The 20,796-nt window shown below is 37.1% G+C and overlaps 1 protein-coding gene across 2 annotated transcripts; it reads right to left on the bottom strand.

Annotated features, from left to right (window-relative positions):
• Positions 1-3,206: 3,206 nt before the first annotated feature.
• LOC128243658 ((Lyso)-N-acylphosphatidylethanolamine lipase-like) lies at positions 3,207-16,798 on the bottom strand. Of its 2 annotated transcripts, none has more exons than XM_052961543.1 (6): positions 16,654-16,798; positions 16,345-16,424; positions 13,835-14,365; positions 13,081-13,192; positions 9,722-9,908; positions 3,207-7,289 (listed from the first exon to the last, which is right to left on the bottom strand). In XM_052961543.1, the coding sequence occupies exons 2-6, from the start codon at positions 16,382-16,384 to the stop codon at positions 7,110-7,112; spliced, it is 1,050 nt and encodes a 349-aa protein (XP_052817503.1). In that variant the 5' UTR covers positions 16,385-16,424; positions 16,654-16,798; the 3' UTR covers positions 3,207-7,109. The 2 variants fall into 2 exon arrangements, with proteins under 2 accessions (XP_052817503.1, XP_052817502.1); XM_052961542.1 differs by having other exon boundaries at positions 16,574-16,798.
• Positions 16,799-20,796: the final 3,998 nt, after the last annotated feature.

The raw sequence follows: 20,796 nt of genomic DNA on the forward strand, positions 1-20,796 counted from the left end.
TTAAAACTGTTAGAGTTAATATAAGAATGTATATATATATATATATACCGTTGCTTATGTCATTTGTTTCCACCTAGTTTCAGCTGATCATCCAAAGTAAATAAAAAATATTAAAAGATAATAACAACAGCCAAGCTAATAACAAGTTCTATTTACTATACTAGTATTAAAAACCTGTTCAAAATGAGCAGTGAGAGACTGACATTAGGGTTTTGAAGGCATCAGTTGTAGATTCCTTTTTTTTAGCTTAAACAGCGTTTGACTCTACATTTTTAAAAAAAAACAATACATGCCGGTCCCCTGATCTACACTCGAATTAAATGGTGATAACTTATATTATTTATGTCCTTGCTTCTGTATGATATTAAACGAACATCAATAAATAAATGTTACTTTGGTGATATTTTCACTTTACTTTAAGGGCGATGCTTGTTCAAGTGAATGCAAAATAAAATCAACTTTTCACAAAATGTTCTTTAACACCGTTATTTCGCCAGCGACGAATTTCGGTAGTTTAAATTGCGGCCTTAAGTAGAGACAGTTTTGTTTCATTGTATCATCTTAAGCGCTGTTGTCCTCTTTGTCTTATTTTGTGTCTTATGCCAAACATTTGCCAATGGAGCAAATCTGTCCCCGTTCATCCACTATACATGTTGACGTGTTGACATAAATGTGACAGCATGTAATGATATAACTAGTCAAATCGACATAAAACAAGTCGGCACGAGTACTTGATCACATGATCAGTTTATGCTTCCAAACGTATGAATAAAATATACATGTACTTGCAAAAGATTTATACACTGATTATGATTAATGAAGATTAGAAGTCCACGCGCTGCAAAAATTGTTGCGTGTTAAAAACATCAGTTAAATGAGATAAGTATGGAATAAAATTTACTTACAGCGATGGAATCACTCAATGATTAATATTGTAATCATAAAAGGCAAAAAAATATTGTTGAAGAAAACTAACTCCAAACAAAATGAACATAACGAAATAAGCCATTATAACTCATCGATCACTGTGACTTAGTTTTCTTTTCGGTGTTATCGTGAACGTGTTTTGCTTTCGACTTAATTTGGCGTAAAGTAGATATTACAAATGTATTGACATTCATCATTTATGTTGTCAACTGCAGTGGCGAGATTTATCTCCTTGCGTATATCATTTATAAAGAACCTGTTCAGGCATCACTTTTGATCATCAATCAAAGCAGAATGTAAGTGATTGCAGCTGTTTTTCAATAATGCCCTGTCACTGCCACTGCGATTGCACTGCGATGTTAAATTTCCCAGAGCGCCGTGAGATCGCTGGAAAAAAGATATATTTCATGAAGATTGCGATGTCACTGCGTTCTTACGGCGACCTTGACGTGTCTATGGAGCTCCATGGCGTTCTACTGCGTTCATACGGATTTCAAGTCAGCGATTTTCTGCGCTCTCACGGTGCTTCTACTGTGTGCATCGAGGTGTCCCGGCGCGCGCACTCCATGTGCACTGCGCTTTCACGGCGCTTACGGTGCGTTGTCGGTGTGTTTTTGCACTGCCTTCAAAAACGATATCAGTTTTTCATTCTTCCATTTGTTCTCGAACAGTTGAGACCATGCTACAACTGTCTACCTTTGTCCAGCCATGGTCGAACCCAAAGCCCCAAACGCCTTGGGGCCATCATCCTGGATCTGCTGGACCTGCATACAGGCAAGCACTAGCCCTGCTTGCTGTTGCACATCAGTCATGGTGAAATGAATATTAATTTGCATTTATATATATTTATATACTCTATACACAATTGGGTTGGTTCATTAACTTGCAAACGCCGATTGATGCGGTAGAAGCACATTGGGAGCTCAATGTTCGCCGTAGCGGTTCCGTACAATCGTTATGATAGCGCAGTAAGAAAAAATAAAACTCATTGTAAGCGCCGTAGATCCTCCGAAAACGCGCCGTATAAGCGCGATAAGGACGCAGTCTTATCTCAGAGAGCGCCGAAAGATTGCCTTGCGCCACCAATCACCATTGCGTTCGCACTGCGACCTCTGTGCGCGTCCGCGGCGATCATGTGGCGTTCTGGAAACCTAACTGCGCTGCTACGGCGACCTCACAGCGATCCCACTGCGCTCTTCTCAGAAACTCCGTGTGACGGCGTTTGTTTTTGGCATGCTCGAAGTGCGTGCCGTCGCTCGGCGTTCTATGCGATCCCACCGCGTTCACTGGCGATGCCACTGCGTTGCCACGGTGACGCTTGCGATTCTTCTGCGCGCAGATCGGCGTGCTTGATTTTTGTTGAACGCCGTGGGAACGCGGCCCTAGTGTGACAGTTTAACCATGTAGGTTAACGACTCATAGTTAAAAACAAGCCATATTGCACTCGCTTACAACGATACCGATGCTATCACACTCACTGACAACAACCCCATGGCCCTTGCACTTGATGACAACGAGAGCCCAAAGGCTTTTTGCACTCGCTGACAACGATACCGATGCTAACACTCGCTGACAACGACACCAAGGCAATTACACTCGCTGAAAACGACACAAGGCTATTGCACTCGCTGACAACAAAACCGTGGCTATCACACACGGTGACAACGGCACTAAGACTATCACACTCTACAAGAACGATACCAAGGCTATCACACTCGCTGACAACGACACAAAGAATATCACTTTCGCTGAAAACGAAACCAAGGCTATTACACTCGCTGACAACGATAACAAGGCTATCACACTCGCTGACGACACCGAGCTTACCACACTCGCTGACGACACCGAGGCCATCACACTCGCTGACAACACCGAGGCTATTACACTCACTGACAACACCGACACTATCACAGTCGCTGACAACAACGAGGCTATCACACTCGCTGACGATATCGAAGCTATCACACTCGCTGACAACGACACCGAGGCTATCACACTCGCTGACAACGACACCGAGGCTAACACACTCGCTGACAACGACACCAAGGCTATCACACTCGCTGACAACGACACCGAGGCTATCACACTCGCTGACAACGACACCAGACCTTTCACAGTCGCTGACGACACCGTGGCTATCACAGTCGCTGACGACAGCGAGGCTACCACACTTGCTGACGACACCGAGGCTATTACACTCGCTGACAACAACACACTCGCTGACAACAACAAGCTCTGGAGTCGTTGATACCGTTCTTCCATAAAAAGAGCTTAATACAAAAAAGAAACATTTTTTTTTAATTCAAATGATTTTCAAAAGCTAGAAATAAACTTCAACATAAAATGTACATCTTGTAAAACGCCATATTTACAGAAATATATAATCTTAATATAAAAATATAAGACCATGCACTACATTCCTGTTAGATTTAATAAAATTACTACTCAACATTTTTATTGCCCAAAACATGTATATAGTATGAACTCTGTTTTCAGTAATTAACCCCTACTCTTAATGTACTAAAGGTTTTGATAAACATGTGTAAAACTGCGTCCTTGAAACATTATAATTGCTTATTAGTGTTTCAAACATTATTTTGAATCCGTCACATAAAACGCTCTTATGATACAGTAGAAGCATAACAGACATTAAATATTGAGATTGGACACAAGCGCTAGGCATCAATGTTTAGTATTGACTAATTAAAATGTTAACCAGTATATCAATCAGCTGAGTTTAGAAGTAATAAAAAAATGATGAGCTAAGATTCTAATACCTCTAAATGTGAAAATGTATTTTACAAGCATCTGTTTATATTATCATAATCTGTAATTCAAGGATATAACAATTACAGTATTGACTCTCTGTAATAGGTATGGTCATTCAAACATATTCTGAAAAGAAACTAGAACTATCACAGACGTGATGAATACTCCCAACATGTCCCATAGACACAGGAATGGTAAAATGTCTACAGTGTTGTGGAATTAAGGAGTGAAATGTGAAGGAAATGACCAATGCACAACATCCCAAGCTGACCAACATTCCTATGACGTTCCAGGTGTGTTGGTGCAATATCTCTGGATGTCACATGTCCACAATTTCAAATGCTGACCAACATTCCTATGAAGTTCCATGTGTGTTGGTTCAATACCTTTGAAGCTACGCCAACACAACAGTTTTCAGACAAAGGTTTACTAAGTCAAGGATCATAACTCTTGTTAAACAAGATGAAATGTAAAAAAACAAATTGCATGTGCTCATTTTCCCATGCTGACCAACATTTCTATGAAGTTTCATGTGTATAGGTGCAATGCCTTTGGAGCTAAACGCAACACAAGATTTGTCATATATATTTTTTACTTAATCAAGGCCATAACTCTAGAAAGCCCAATTGTAATTTGACAAACAAAGGCAGCTGTACAAAGGCCAATGGTGTCTTAAGTGTCATATGTGAAGATGCAGCAGATGCTACATAAGACACAAAATTTTATATATATCTGTGGAAATAACAAGCACTTTCATTTTCAGCAAAAGCAATGAAGAAAGTATCCCGCGTTCAGTTGTAGCTAACAGGCCCCTGTTAGCAAACATGAGCAAACTGTTTTGTTCTGTATCCCTGTAGCATACCAGCACAAACAATGGAAGCAGGTAACCAAACTTTAGCCACGAGCACTTAAACTGAATGCAAGGCGCACATCATAAAGGCATTGCTAAATCCTACACTCAAATATATATAATACAACATTCACTAACCAATATTGGAAAGTTCGTTAAAAAGGGTATTAACAAAACTTAACAAGTTTTTGGTAATGAAGAGAAGTAAAATACCCGGTATTATCAAACACAATTGATATCATATTCCTTCAAGAGACTAGTAGAATACGTATCACAGTTATACATGTAATATAAATTATCAAAAGAAAATATTTACATGACTAAAAAAATAAAAGAAACAAGATGGCCACATTAAGCTTATACTATGGGCTATTCCAGTAAAACATATAACCCCGGGGGGAAGGCAATTAAATAGTATATGGGTATATTCGCTTATTTTGGCCCCGAAGGGGTAAATTTGCTTCTGTAGGGGGGTTGTATATTTTGAAAGTGCCTTCCGCCCGGGGGTTATATGTTCAAATGGAAAAGCCCTTACACAGCATATGTTACATTATAGAACTGCTTTGAACAGCTGACAACACTGTCTAACAAACACTGTTTTCATGACATCGATGGGCAAAAACTAAAACAAAGCATTTATTGTTTATCCTACTTATGTTACATTGTAAATGAAAAGGAAATGCTCCTACAAAGATCTTACGTGACTAGTTTTTGTCTATGTTTAGCACCTATATGCACTGGCCAAAATAGACAGGACTTAAACAACAACTGAGTAATCTGGCATACAGCTGTGTTCTCTAAAGTTCGGCCTACTTAGTAAAATATTGGATTAATTACTTAAACTTATTCATGACGTTTACCTTAAAACCTATACATTTTTTCTAAATACCGTAAAACCACCATTTATTTTGCTCTAATAATAAGGTATTGTCAGGATTGAACATGTTAATGCAGTTTGTTAATCTAGCTAACACTTTCTATAATATCCAAATATATTTTTAAAGATGCACTTTTACTCCCAAATAAGATATACCACAAGTAATAATATTATTCCAATATTCTAAATAAGATTAATAATTTTCAAAACAATTGTTCTTATGAAGGATACCAAGTTTAATTTGAAAGAAATGAGCATAAAACATGGTATTTCCACCTTATGAGACTATAGTAGACCGCAGCAAATCTTTAAGCATTCACCAATCATTTAATATTTTTGCACTTTCTGCTCAAAACATGTTTACAATCTTGTTATCAGTAATAAATATTTTCCATAAATGCATTATTCAGTAAGTAGTTAAAGGTTTATCAGTCAAAATGTATTTTTGTTATACATGTGTATGTATTGTTTTTGAATAAGAGTGTCACTTCAATTTAAACTTCATAATCAGTCAAAAATCAGTATGGCTTGTCTGATTATTTCCGACAGATTTTCATGCCAGAACTCGCATTACTTTATTTCAAAGGCATTTGAAACTTTGCATACCGTATTGTATTATAGATTTTCAAAATCATTGTAGACCTTCCTAACTTTTCTCAAACATAATGAATAATGTGTTTAAAACTAGAACTGTAAGCCATAGGCTAACGAATACCCCCCACCCCTCCATGTCTAGGTTGTTTGCCCTGGAGTTAGGCCGGACAAAGCTAATTTTGCCTACAAGGGGAGATAACTCCAGTCAGGGTCATGTGACCTGTACCAAATTCACAGAGGCGAAAGTTTACAACATGGCCATTAATTTCTGAAAGTTTGATAAAGATTTGTTGAATAATAACAAAGATGAATCCCGGACAGGGCTTATTTTGCCTACTTTAACACATCAAGGGGAGATAATTCCAGTCAGGGTCATGTGACCTGTACCAAATTCACAGAGGCGAAAGTTTACAACATGGCCATTAATTTCTGAAAGTTTGATAAAGATTTGTTGAATAATAACAAAGATGAATCCCGGACAGGGCTTATTTTGCCTACTTTAACACATCAAGGGGAGATAACTCTGGTCAGGGTCATGTGACCCGTACCAATTTCACAGAGGCGCAAGTTTACATCATGGCCATTAATATCTGAAAGTTTGAAAAAGATTTGTTCAATAACGACAAAGATGAATCCCGGACAAAAAAAAAACGGACGGACAGACGGACAGACGGACAACCCGATTCCAGTATACCCCCCCCCCAAACTTTGTTTTGGGGGGTATAAAAACACAATCATATTATATATCGATGTCCTCTGAATATATCTGAGACCAAACAACATTCATCACTAGATTAAACTAGAAGCAGATGGCATCACTTGTTATCACTCAGCAGTTATTAAAAACAAGAAAAACATACATCCACCTTGCCACACAATCGTGTATTGTCACTAAGTATATTTTGTATGAAGTTTCAGGTGAAAACTTAAAACAATTTTTATTGTCCAGGTTAAAGCTTTCTGCCTGACAGTGGCAACATCACCGCCGCCAACGGCAGTATCGTTGCCAACAACACCAAGGTTATAAGAATACCTTGTTTCTTTGAAAAGTAAACAAACTAAAATGTTCTCGGACACCATGAACTTCGTTCATCAAACTTCTGTGATCGGATACTGTTCTGCGTCAATTTCTGTCTCAGCATGCTTCATCTCCATGTTTTTCATGCGCTCGTTGTCAGCGTGCAGATCCATCTTCTCCAGGTATGAATTCATGATGCGGTTGAAGTTGTCTGCCTTGTCTGCATACACGTGATGACCCGCACCAGGGATGATCTGGAAACATAATATGTCATGTTGACTTTAATCTATTTTACAATTCTAAATTCTTTAGTATGCATGATGTATTACCACTTGAGAAACATATTTGAGTTAATGGCTATTTTCAAATCTTTCCAATCAATTTCCGCAACAGGTAGGGCTTCCATTGAGAATTTGAAACTGGAAGTATGAGCTTCCTATCCATCAATATTGGAAGTGTTTCACTGAAATATGGAAGTTTAAGTCTCTCGAAATTACAATATTTTTTTTCACTATTTTTCAACTAGTATGTTAAAAATCAAATAACTTGCATCTATAACTTGCCAAAGTCACCGACTTTGATTATAATCATTCATTTTACTTCAAGAATGATTAAAATTGTGAGCATAAAAGTAATATTGACTTAAGGTTTGGATATTTTGAACTTCCAAGCTTTAAAGCTGCAGTCTCTGTCTCATAAAATGTTATTTTAGATTGAACATTTTGACAATTTTTTTATTTTTTGTCCGGGAATTTGCGAAAATCCTTGGAAGGAAGTTATATAAGACTGCTGACAAAAAATTTGATCGCAGATTTTTGTATTCAATTTCAAAAATTTATTTTTTATGCATTTTTCTTACACAGTTAGTAACAGTTTAAGCCATAAAACATTAATTCTCGAACAGAAATATAAAATCTGTGATCTGAACTTTTATCAGCAAGCTTATATCATTGGTTTGCAGATATTTACGCAAAAATTTGCTCTTTACAAGACAAAAAATAAAAAAAGTTGTAAAAATGGTAAATCTGTGAGAGTGCAGCTTTAAACTTTGCAAGTTTTCTTCAAAATTTTAGAATTTTGTATTCTCAAGGAATCAATTTTGGAAGTTTTAACCCATTTCTTGGTAGTAATATACTTTCAAACTTCCTGTATTGGAAGCCCTGAGCAGGGCATAATACTTTGTGTATGCTGTATTGAAATGGGCTTAGTAGAGTTCAAGGCTGCCACCTTTATAAGGAAAAAGAAAAATCCTTAACATTTTACAAACCAAAGAACAAATCATGATTCTCACTGACCGATACCATCTATCAGCCTGTCCCCCACCCCCTACAGCCATACAATCCACCTATCAGCCTTCCCCCCTAACCCCCTCCTTCAGCCATACAATCCACCTATCAGCCTTCTCCCCCCTCCCCCAACCCCTCCTTCAGCCATACAAACCACCTATCAGCCTGCCCTCCCAACCACCTCATACAGCCATACAATCCACTTATCAGCCTTCCCGTTCCCAAACCCCCTCCTACAGCCATACAATCCACCTATCAGCCTTCCCCCCAACCCCCTCCTACAGCCATACAATCCACCTATCAGCCTTCCTCCCAACCCCCTCCTATAGCCATACAATCCTACTATCAGCCTTCCCCCCAAACCCCCTCCTACAGCCATACAATCCACCTATCAGCCTCCCCCCCAACCCCCTCCTACAGCCGTACAATCCACCTATCAGCCTTCCCCCCTAGCCCCCCTCCTACAGCCATACAATCCACCTATCAGCCTTCCCCCCAACCCCCTCCTTTAGCCATACAACCCACCTATCAGCCTTCCCCCCAACCCGCTCCTACAGCCATACAATCCACCAATCAGCCTTCCCCCAACCCCCTTCTACAGCCACACAATCCACCTATCAGCCTTCCCCCACACCCCCTCCTACAGCCATACAATCCACCTATCAGCCTTCCCCCCAACCCCCCTCCTACAGCCACACAATCCACTTATCAGCCTTCCACCCAAACCCCCTCCTACAGCCATACAATCCACCTATCAGCATTCCCCCCTAACCCCCTCCTACAGCCATACAATCCACCTATCAGCCTTCCCCCCAAACCCCCTCCTTCAGCTGTACAATCCACCTATCAGCCTTCCCCCCAAACCCCCTCCTTCAGCCATACAATCCACCTATCAGCATTCCCCCCTAACCCCCTCCTACAGCCATATAATCCACCTATCAGCCTTCCCCCCTAACCCCCTCCTACAGCCATACAATCCACCTATCAGCCTTCCACCCCAACCCCCTCCTTCAGCCATACATTCCACCTATCAGCCTCCCCCCCAACCCCCTCCTACAGCCATACAATCCACCTATCAGCCTTCCCCCCCCAACCCCCTCCTACAGCCATACAATCCATATATCAGCCTTCCCCCCCCCTAACCCCCTCCTTCAGCCACACAATCCACCTATCAGCCTGCTACAAGGCTGGATATCAAACCATGATGCAAATAAAAGTTCAATAGTGAGATTTAAGCAGATCATTCATGAATGTCAGTTATAACTGTAAAGTTAAATTTGAAAGAAAAAACACAACAAAACTTAAAAGAAGTCAAAATGCTGAAGCTAGAATCTTTTACAGTATTTATGAGCAAGAAGGCTGGAGTTAGCATTTTTTTTTAATCAGCAATCACACCACACCTCCACATCGACGTGGCTGTCAGCCCTGAGGAACTTGGTCTGGTATCCACATTCCTTGTCCATCCAGGTCTTCGAGCCATAGATGAATGTGATAGGCAGGTCTTTGTCCACCTCCGATATCCGCTCGATCATCGGCCGCTTTGCAAATCCCAGCAGCAATGACAGGGTCCTGAATGCTGACTCTCCACTGAAATATCATATATAATTATTTATACAAAACAATTTATGACCAAGGACAACATAAGTTTATAGTCAGGATCAACTGGACCATATACTGCTCACCTGTTCACAATTGCTTTTTAAAGCTGCACTCTCACAGATTTACCGTTTTTATTTTTCGTCTTGGAATGAGCAATTTTTTGCATAAATATCTGCAAACTAGTGATAAAAGACTGCTGACAAAAGATCGGATCGCAGATTTTCATATTTCCGTTCTAAAATTAATGTTTCATGGCTAAAACCGTTAATAGCGGTTTAAAAACAAAAGCTGTCACAGAGACAGCTTTTTCGACTATTCCCCCGCTTTTCAGTGTAAGGATTGAAAAGTTTTGGCGAAACATGCATGGATCACTGTTAGATTAGATTTCAATACAATACATGATGTGCTGAGATATTAACATAAATGTGGTTACATGCAAAATTTTAACCAGAATTTTTAAGCGTAATAATAAAGGGCCATTATTTGCAAAATACAGTTATCTAACTTGGTTATTCAATTAGGTTGGGTGGTTGAATACCATTGTATAAAGTCTCAATGCAATACATCAAGTAGTTGCTGAGATATTATCCTATGTGTGCTAACATGCCCTTAACCAGAATTTCTAAGTAGCATAATAAAGGGGCAAAAATTATATAATATGAAAGATAGAGTTATCTTACTTGATTACATAAGAAGGTTAAATGGTTGGGGGCCTGTGTGTAAAGTTTCAATGCAATACATGCTGTATTTGCTGAGGTATTGACTTAAAAGTGGTGACATGCAAAACCTGAACCAGAATTTCTAAGTCTAATACTAAAGGGCAATTATTTTGCATTAAATGCAAACTAGTTATCTAACTTGATTAATTTAGTAGGTTGGATGGTTGAGTACCATTGTATAAAGTCTCAATGCAATACCTCAAGCAGTTGCTGAGATATTAACCAATGTGTTCTTACACGCAAAACCTTAACCAAAATTTCCAAGTCTAATAATAAAGGGCAATTATTTGCATTAAATGCAAACCAGAGTTATCTAACTTGGTTAATTAAGTAGGTTGGATGGTTGAGTACCATTGTATAAAGTCTCAATGCAATACCTCAAGCAGATGCTGAGATATTAACCAATGTGTTCTTACACGCAAAACCTTAACCAAAATTTCCAAGTCTAATAATAAAGGGCAATTATTTGCATTAAATGCAAACCAGAGTTATCTAACTTGGTTAATTAAGTAGGTTGGATGGTTGAGTACCATTGTATCAAGTCTCAATGCAATACCTCAAGCAGTTGCTGAGATATTAACCTATGTGTGCTTGCACGCAAAACCTTAACCAGAATTTCTAAGTCAAATAATAAAGGCCTATTATTTGCATTAAATGCAAACTATAGTTATCTAACTTGGTTAATAAGGTAGGTTGGATGGTGGAGTAACATTGTATCAAGTCTCAATGCAGTACCTCAAGTAGTTGCTGAGATATTAACCTATGTGTGCTTGCACGCAAAACCTTAACCAGAATTCCTAAGTCAAATAATAAAGGCCTATTATTTGCATTAAATGCAAACTAGAGTTATCTAACTTGGTTAATTAAATAGGTTGGATCGTTGAGTACCATTGTATAAAGTCCCAATGCAATACCTCAAGTAGTTGCTGAGATATTTACCTATGTGTGCTTGCACGCAAAACCTTAACCAAGGGGCAACGCCGACGCTGATGCTTGGGTGAGTAGTATAGCTCTCCTTATTCTTCGAATAGTCGAGCTAAAAATGCATAAAACATCAATTTTTAAACTTTAAAATAAAAATCTGTGATCTTATTTTTGTCAAAAGTTGTCAAAACATTCAATCTGTTAAGAGAGCAGATTTAAATATTGGGTTGAAATTATGGATGATCGAGGGTCACCAAGGATATTCAAATGTTTGACTTTATTCCAATTTCTTGATAGCGCATGAGCCAGCATCAAACTTAAAAAATATTTTATGAAAATAAACAGATTGACCAAGTTTCATTCCACGGTCAAAATCATGGCCTTTAGAGTGTTAAGGTTTTTCTTTAGTTTGACCTAATGATCTAGCTTTTGACTGCATATCCCAAATTTAAAACTGATCTATCTGTAATGAAGACGATTATTCCAATAAAGTTTGAATGATCTTGAATTTTTCTTTGATTTGACATTTTGACCTCATTTTTACCCCACATGACACATAATGAAACTCAACATAGATTTTTTGAATAAAAAGACAATAATAATAAAGAACAAGAGCTGTCACAGTATGTGACATATGCCCCCGAATGTGACATTGACCTATGAACAAGGTCAGTACATGAAAAGTTAAAGATCAAACACATACATATGGCAAGTTATTTTAAATTGCCTCTGAACATAAAAAATACCACCCATACTTGACAACCTACATTCTTATGTCCTTATATTCAGCATTCCATTGTGAATAAACACTAAGTGTATCTTTCACCTTAGAGGTAGGGACACGGGTCTTGCACGTGACACGTCGTCTTGGTATGTCAAACACATGTGGCAAGTTATTTTAAAATCTGTCCATACAAGGGAAAGTTACAGCCCGGACACGACAACCTATACTCTATGTCCATATATGCAGCATTCCATTGTGAATAAACACTAAGTGTGACCTTCACCTAAGAGGTAGGGACAGGGGTCTTGCACGCGACACGTCGTCTTGGTATGCTGAACACATGTGGCAAGTTATTTTAAAATCTGTCCACACAAGGGAAAGTTACAGCCCGGATATGAGTTATTGAGCCGGACACACGGACGGACGGACAGACGGACGGTGCGATTTTAATATGCCCACCTTCGGGGGCATAAAAACATGTTTGGCCTGTTATGTGTTTACAAGACAATTTTTTTATTTGACTTATGTTACCGTAAACAAGTGTCAAACTTGACCTAAATTTCTTGACGACAAAATTCTGCACGGGCCATTTAATGGAACTGCCCACACACTGCAGGTGAGTCACATTTTATAAAACATATAAAGGCATATAAAGGTTTTATCAAATAAGAAATCATGAAGTGACTGCATTTGTTCAGTAAGAGATGATCAAGTAATATTTATTTATAAAGTCTGGTGTACAATATATAGAAACACAAGCTTTGAAGAGCTTTGAAAGATCCGAGGTTTATACCTGGGAGTCTGAGCGTTACAGTGGTAGATGTAGTCCAGGATTGTGTGGTCATCGAATAAGTGGGCAAATTTGGCCTGCAGGTCAGGTCGGAAACGGCGGATCAAACCCGGTCCTGAAACATAGAGAATGATGCATCAGTTCAAAGAGTCTTACTAGTTTAGTCCTTAGTTAGCAAGCTATGAACACTTGGTTCGCCATTTATACCTACAGTATATAAGTGATAAGTCTAAAATTATACATGAAGGATAACTGTTACTAATTAGCATACATGTTTGAAAAATGAAATCAACTTTACAAATACATGTACAGTATATATATCTAAGGCCACACCAAATTTACGGTATGTCTGTTCCGCCAATTTCCCACACCCATTTTTTTGAAAATGTAAAAAAATATCTATACTTTTTGTGCATATATATATTTATTAATCAGTTTAGCATTGTAAAATGTACTTAACATGTTTTTGTTATTTTCAAACTGAGGTGAAATGTTGTTTTCTCACTGAAAGAAAAACTTTACTTCGAATTTTTTTCAAAAGGCAACAGTTTAAAATAAAAATGCAAAACATTTAACTGTGAAATGTCCATCATGATGATAAAATGGCATTTTTTTATAAACTGCTAAAAATAGGAAAAGGATCTATAACATCAAATTGCATCATGTATTACACTTACATGAATGTATTACAACATTGAAAGTGTTCTGCACAAACACTAATATTAAAGCAGTTATTCTGAAGCAAAAATAGACATACCCAATGGTCCAGCTACTCGCACAACGGCGAGAGGGTTGAAGGGGGACAGAACCTTAGCGATTGCCCTGACCCAGGTAGGAATGCGCCGACTGCGGTCACTCTCCCCTGTTGGACGCTCCGGAAATCCCCATGGATCGACCAGGAACAGGTGCTCAATATTCTCTGGATATTTCAATGCATAAGCACTGGCTAGATATGCACCTAAGCTGTGTCCTAATAAAGCCATTTTTTCTATCTTCATTTCCTGACGCCACTCCTCTATAGATTCAACAAATTCCATTTCAACAAGTTTTGCACTTGAACTAAACTTTGGTCTAGAGCTACGACCAAACCCTAATAAGTCAAAGGCATACACTGGTCGTTTCACAGCGAGATCGTCAATGCTCTGAACCCATAGTCCAACACCACCTCCCATCCCATGGACCATTACCAGCGGAGTGTTGGGTTTGTCCTTGTTAGCAACTATTGTCCATATTCTGTGCTGACTTTGAGGTAATGTAATAAAACATTTTTCTACTGTGCTTTTAAGGCCTAAAAAAGAACAGAATTAAAAGAAATTACATGTCATGTTTCTACACGATGGCTATGACTTTAAAACACTTTCTAATTTCAAAAATTTAAACATGTTTCGTGAAGTTACTGTTTGCACTTATACGTTAAAACTCAGGCCAGAGTTTTTTTTATTTTTTGTTTCTCAAACTTTTGAAAAAATTATAGACACAGGAGGAGGGAAATAATTAAAATAAACATTTCTTAGGCTATTTGTTGATAAACTATCTAAAGGGACTATACACCAGATTGGCACCAAAAACAGTTTTTTTCTGTGACGAATCTCAGGACAATTATTTAATAAAATGTTTAACATTTTAATATCATAATTGTAAAAAAAAATACCAAAATGAAAAAAGAAAATAGAGTCGGAGATCAGGTTCGAACCGGTGTCGCCAAAATTGCAGTCCAGTGTTGTATCCACTGTGCTTTAAGCTATATTCCTAACTTGGTAATATCACATGATAACATTGACTAGCCAATCACGCATAAGAATGAATTCTACTAGGTGATAGTGATTAGTAAATGTTTAAATAAAAAAGTGTGTTTCACCACATTCCAAACCTGATTTGTAAATGTTTGTCAATTAAGTCATCAAATAAAGTCATCAAATGACTTAAATGCGGTAACTTGTTCTATTGAATTTAAGGAGTGTCATTGTCTGATGACAGGATGTTTTTAAATCATTCTGATGAATTTTCTTTTAAAAATTGCTTTGAATATTTTTTTCAATGGTTCCTGAAAATTGAATGCCTCTAGAGCCAAATCACAATTTTTGTTGTTTTTCGGCCAACTTGGCCAGGAGGCTTTGATTGTACACATAAAGTGCAAACTTGCTTGAAATTATTGTTTTCATTTTGATTTTCAGCAATACCGGGCAGAAAAAAACAGTTATTGGAATGTATTTTTTTTTTCTGAAAAAATAGCAAAAAATGGGGTCGACGGGTCTGAGAAACCAAAAATAAAAAACCTCTCACCTAAAACATTTAGATATTTACTTTAAACAGTATGAATGAAAATTTGATCCCTTTTCAACACTTCATTCGGAGCCAAAGACAATTAAGTTAAGTTATTAAATTCTACCTTATTTGCCTGATTTCACCAGAAGAAGTGCTGAAGTTTATTATTCCAAAAAAATGTTCATATAATATAATATTATCAAAAGTCAGGAGAAAAGAAATCTAAAAGTGTCTGATAACTTCAGTCATCGCCACTGGTACCAATACTGGTACTAGGCTATCAGGGCAGTGTTATCATACATGCCATTTCCCCCGGCAGCAAAAATCCCCCGGAATTTCGATCCATCCCCCGGTCTCTTACCTCAGGCAATAATGACAAAGTAAGTGAAGGATAGTAAAGGAACATCTCCACAAGGGTGAAATGCCAAAAGAAAACTTTTACAACAAGTGATCAATTAATTTGTAGTAATTATCAAAGGCAAAGAAATATTGCTTTTTTGGAAGGAAGAAATTAATAATATTTATTCTATTCTCTTATTGTCTGAAAGTCATCACGCTGATAGAATTAAGCACAATTTTTTTAAAAGACTTTGGAGGAAGGTAAATTTAATTTAATTGTCTCGAAAACATATTTTTCCAATGACACATTTTGTTCTGCAAGTGCATTACAGTATGACATGACAGTGTATCATAAGAATATGATAAATCATGAAATAAAATAATTCTGTATAATGAAAAAGTTAAGAGGTTTTCACAGCAAACGATATGTGAATACATTTTTTTATACTTGCGTCTAAAAATACTTTAAAATTTTGCCAACTTAGACCTGTTAAAAAAATCCCCCTGAATACAACCAAAATCCCCCTGAATTTTCAGCCTTTTGAACAAATCCCCGTGAATGGTCTCCAGAAAATATGGCATGTATGTGTTATCCATTTTGAAAAAAAAAAATGTCAACTAATCAAGTGCAAAAATGAGATGATTTATTGCTTAATGACTTACGACTGAGAATTCGAGATTCGATCTGTACAAGGTGAGCCATGGATGTTGGAATCCACTTCAGCCAGCTTGATGGAGGATCACTGAAAAAGATTAACACAACAATCAACATTTACATAAAAGTAAAAAAAAGAATCTCAAACAAAAAAGTGTTATTAATTGCGATCAACTATCTATATAGATACTTCCAGTCAGTATAACAAAGTCACACAGACTACAACACTTGACAAACCTATGATTATATTTCACCAGTGACTGTGAATTCTGCTCAACTTCGTCTTTGCTTCCCATTTCCAGCACTTTCTTGTTTACCTCAGTTATGAATGATGCTCTTTCTCATTGCAGAAAGATCATTTAGTAATCATCTACGAATTTCATATAATGTTCTACTTCACGACCTTTAAAAAAGAAAACAAGGACTATATTACGCAAGTATGCAAACAGTTGAATCATCCGCCATTTTGTCCATCATGTGATAAGTTTTGGTTACAGACCACTATTTTTTACGATAAGTGCGCAGTGATCTCCCCTATCATTACGTTTTCGCTGAAGTGTTAAACTAGAGCAGTGAACAACTCCTACCATGGGCCTTTAAACCATGGTTTATATTTTATAGGTCCGTGCTCCTACTAACTAAGATAAAATACCTCGGAAGAAAATGTTTACCTATGGAAATAAGCTCTTAGCATATCCATGTATGTTATTGGTTATCCAGCATAGATTCATTTAGATTAGCATTAGCGAATCGTTGACACTGACATAATCATAAAACTTATGTAATTAACTTGTATACAAATGTACTCAGATGAATATGCATGGATCATTCACCCAGATGTGTAAAGCACTTATAATAGTGTTGTCATGTCTTATGCACCTACTAATGTTAATACCTAACGGGGGATGGTGGTGGGGGTGGGGTGGGTGGGGGGGGGGGGGGGGTTGAGGTCATACAGGGGATATTATAGAGCTTATAGAACAAAATAGTTTATCACAATTTCTATTTGTTTTAGCGGCGCACATCACCCGGTCGGACATATTATTGGAAGATGACAACATGTAGATATTATAATTTGATTTCCAATTTACTGTTTGAGGGTTGACCTTCAAATACCATATTCTCTCACCAAAGAATTTGGTTTCCATGTTATTTGAATGATTATTGGACTTGTTACTTTTTATCAATGTTTGTAATGACCTCGGTTTTTACATACTCACTAGACTTACTAGATCCATTTGCGTATGGGAAATTTCGCAAGTACTCGTCAACTGCCAATTTTGAAGACCCATCCATAAGCCAGGTGAAATTCGAACTATTCTTTTCAAACTGAAGGACCCAGTTTTATAAGGGTACGAATAAGCCAAATTAATGATTTCTATGAAACGTTTATACCTCCTTTTATCACATTTTTAAACTCTTATAAAAACAATCGGACTTATTTTTCAATTGTAGTTAATTCATCAATCAATGAACATAAGGTTAAAACATATGCATTACATTTGGGAATAATCTTTCGTGGACTACAATTTTGTTCGTGTTTGAAATGAGCTGTTAGACGTTTTGCACGTTGCTGACTCGCCTCGCACACTATGATATGCAATCAAATTTAAGTACATAACCTGATGAAATCATATGAACATATATAAACAATCAAACTCACGAGTTTTAAATTGTATACACACAGAAAGTTTTACGGGCCATTTAGACGCTTATTAAACGAGATCCTTTAAATTAAATTCATCCTTGCAATTAAATTTATTGTTTACATGTATGTAGATATGAGTATGATTATGAACAAATCCGGGTATGACCAGGGGCGTAGCTAGGCTTAAAACAACTTGTAGGCCCGATGGTTCTAGGTGAGTTCAGGGATACCCACCGCAAAGATTTCTTTCTAAATTAGAAGCAAAATAGTGCAGTTTGAGAGCATTCCAGGAGAAAAACAAAAGGCAAAAAGACATTTTATATGCACATTACACAAACTTAAATATATATATATGCAATGATTACAATAAAATCAAGCAATACACCCAGCACATAGTTTTGATAAACACCAGACTTGCGTTTGTAATAATAACGTTATATACAACTTTCAAGTTGTTATTAGTTTTTATTGCATTTTCGGGTTATTTTAATTTTGTCATTTTTCAAAAAAGTTGTTGGCTCAGGCCTACAAGGCCTATATGTAGCTACGCCACTGATGACTACCTGCCATCATAGATGAAGATTCGTGTGGGCTGGAGCGTTGTATATACTTTGCAAAATTGATACAGGCACATGTTCAAACGAATTCTTTTTTGGTAGATCAATTATGCTAAATTAAATTAAGGGAACAACCTCATACATTCTCAAGGGAGGTCACTCATATAAATATTTGAAACCTACATTTTGAGACCACAAAATGCTCAAAACAGGTTTTTATAACCGTAATTATATAATATATAGAGAATACTAGGTTAGTGCCGTGGATGGAGGAAGTTTATCTGGCAAGGCGGAGGAATTTATCGGGTGAGCCGAAGGCGAACCCGATAAAATCCGCAGCCGAGCCAGATAAACTTCCTCCATCCACGGCACTAACCTAGTATTCTATTTATCCTGTTACTTTGTTTAATTAAACACTATAAAACCTTAAAATTAATAAGAATCTTTAAAAGTAAGGGGGACAACTGTGTTTTCCCTGTTGACGTCATCACACTCGGTATCCATGTTTAAATCGCCCCCAATATAGTTCTCAAAACTGTTCAACTTTTTTAGTACGTTTATATTCAAAGTCATTGCATTTTAATACGTCAATATCAATTCAAAACATAAAAATACTTTTAAACGTGCATAAGCATGGATCAGTCTCCAAACATTATCTGTTGATGTAACAATTATTCCGCAAGTCAGAGAGTACAGTACACAGGTCAAAAAGATCACGAGTGTTTACAAACAATCGCAACATATGAAATGGATTTAAATGATGTTGATAGTGTTGAATGATCATAACTGCACAGGCAAAGATATCATTCATTTCTGTTGTAAGTGAGATTTTGTCATTCACCACAGAAATGGAATAAACTATCGACGAGTATCGTTGAATGCTGTTTCACAGTTTCCAGCATTTGCTGGTGGGGTAAGATTTTCACATCACATGTAGATTTCAGGTCGATTGTTCTGCCAGTGTCATTATTTTGCATAATGATAGGACTTTATGGGCGAGTGATTGTTGAGGTCGGCTGTAAGTGGTCCATTGATAAGATACTGAAACAGCATTTCTGCTGTTTTTCTGACATTGCAGAATATATAAAAGAAGTTCGTTTTCGCAGTCACACGACCACCTGACTGTAGATAAACATCACGTGGTCTACTATCCTAATAAACTTAAGTTTACACGGCACCTTGTTATTGGACCAATTTGTATGGAAGGGTATTTAAGTAAAAAATCAATTCATATAAATGAATTATTCTTGTATGTAAATTACATTAATATTATGGTAAATTTATATTCTATCATTACTGCTAACATGCGCATTCATACTATTGTTACACACATTTAGAGATGTTACTACATCTTAGTTACAAATAGCTGCCATATGATATTCATATAAATGTATTATTCTTGTATGTAAATTACATTGATATTATGGTAAATCTTTGTTCTATCATTACTGCTTACATGTGCATTCATACAAATGTTACGCACATTTAGAGATTTTACTACTTCTTAATTCCAAATTGCTGCCATATACTAGTATTAGAAACTTGTTAATTTTAGATTTTATCTACAGACTGACAAATGTCTGCTGACTACTGCCTAATAACTGCTTGCGTGAATCTGAACGAATAGTTTATTTATAATTCAAATTAATAAGTTAAGGTTATGCTAAGCGAAAACATCCAGTACTATAACACAGCCAGCAAGCAGTAGACAACAAGCATTTGTATAAATCCGTGACGAAGCTAAATTCATATAAAGCTGGGGACCATTATCTTCGGTTCTTTCCGTGATTCGCAAGGTGCGCACCGGTGTTACCTGAAAAAAATACCACGGCAAATTCCTACCGCGAGGAGCGTGTTCCCTCTACGCATTGTGGATTATAAGGTTTGTATGATTATCGTAACCTTTGAAATATTGTCTGGTATTTATATATGTAAACCGTAGATGTAAAGTGTTGCTCAATACCGATTCATGGGAGGTTTGAATAAACAGATCTGCCTCAGATGAACCCATGCGCGACTGGATTATCTCCCTTGAAATTGTCAAATTTCGCTATAATTCAGCTTGTTTATGTGATAAAGTCTCCATTTCTTTTCGGATCTTCACCAAACTTATAAAGTAATTAGATATCCATGAGAGCTTGGTTCCTTTCGAAAATCAGCCAGATGAACCATTGCGCGACTGGATTATCTCCCTTGAAATTGTCAAATTTTGCTATAATTCAGTTTGTTTGTGTGATAAAGTCTCCATTTCTTTT

This window comes from Mya arenaria, chromosome 8 (assembly GCF_026914265.1).
Source record: "Mya arenaria isolate MELC-2E11 chromosome 8, ASM2691426v1".
NCBI classification, from domain to species: domain Eukaryota; kingdom Metazoa; phylum Mollusca; class Bivalvia; order Myida; family Myidae; genus Mya; species Mya arenaria.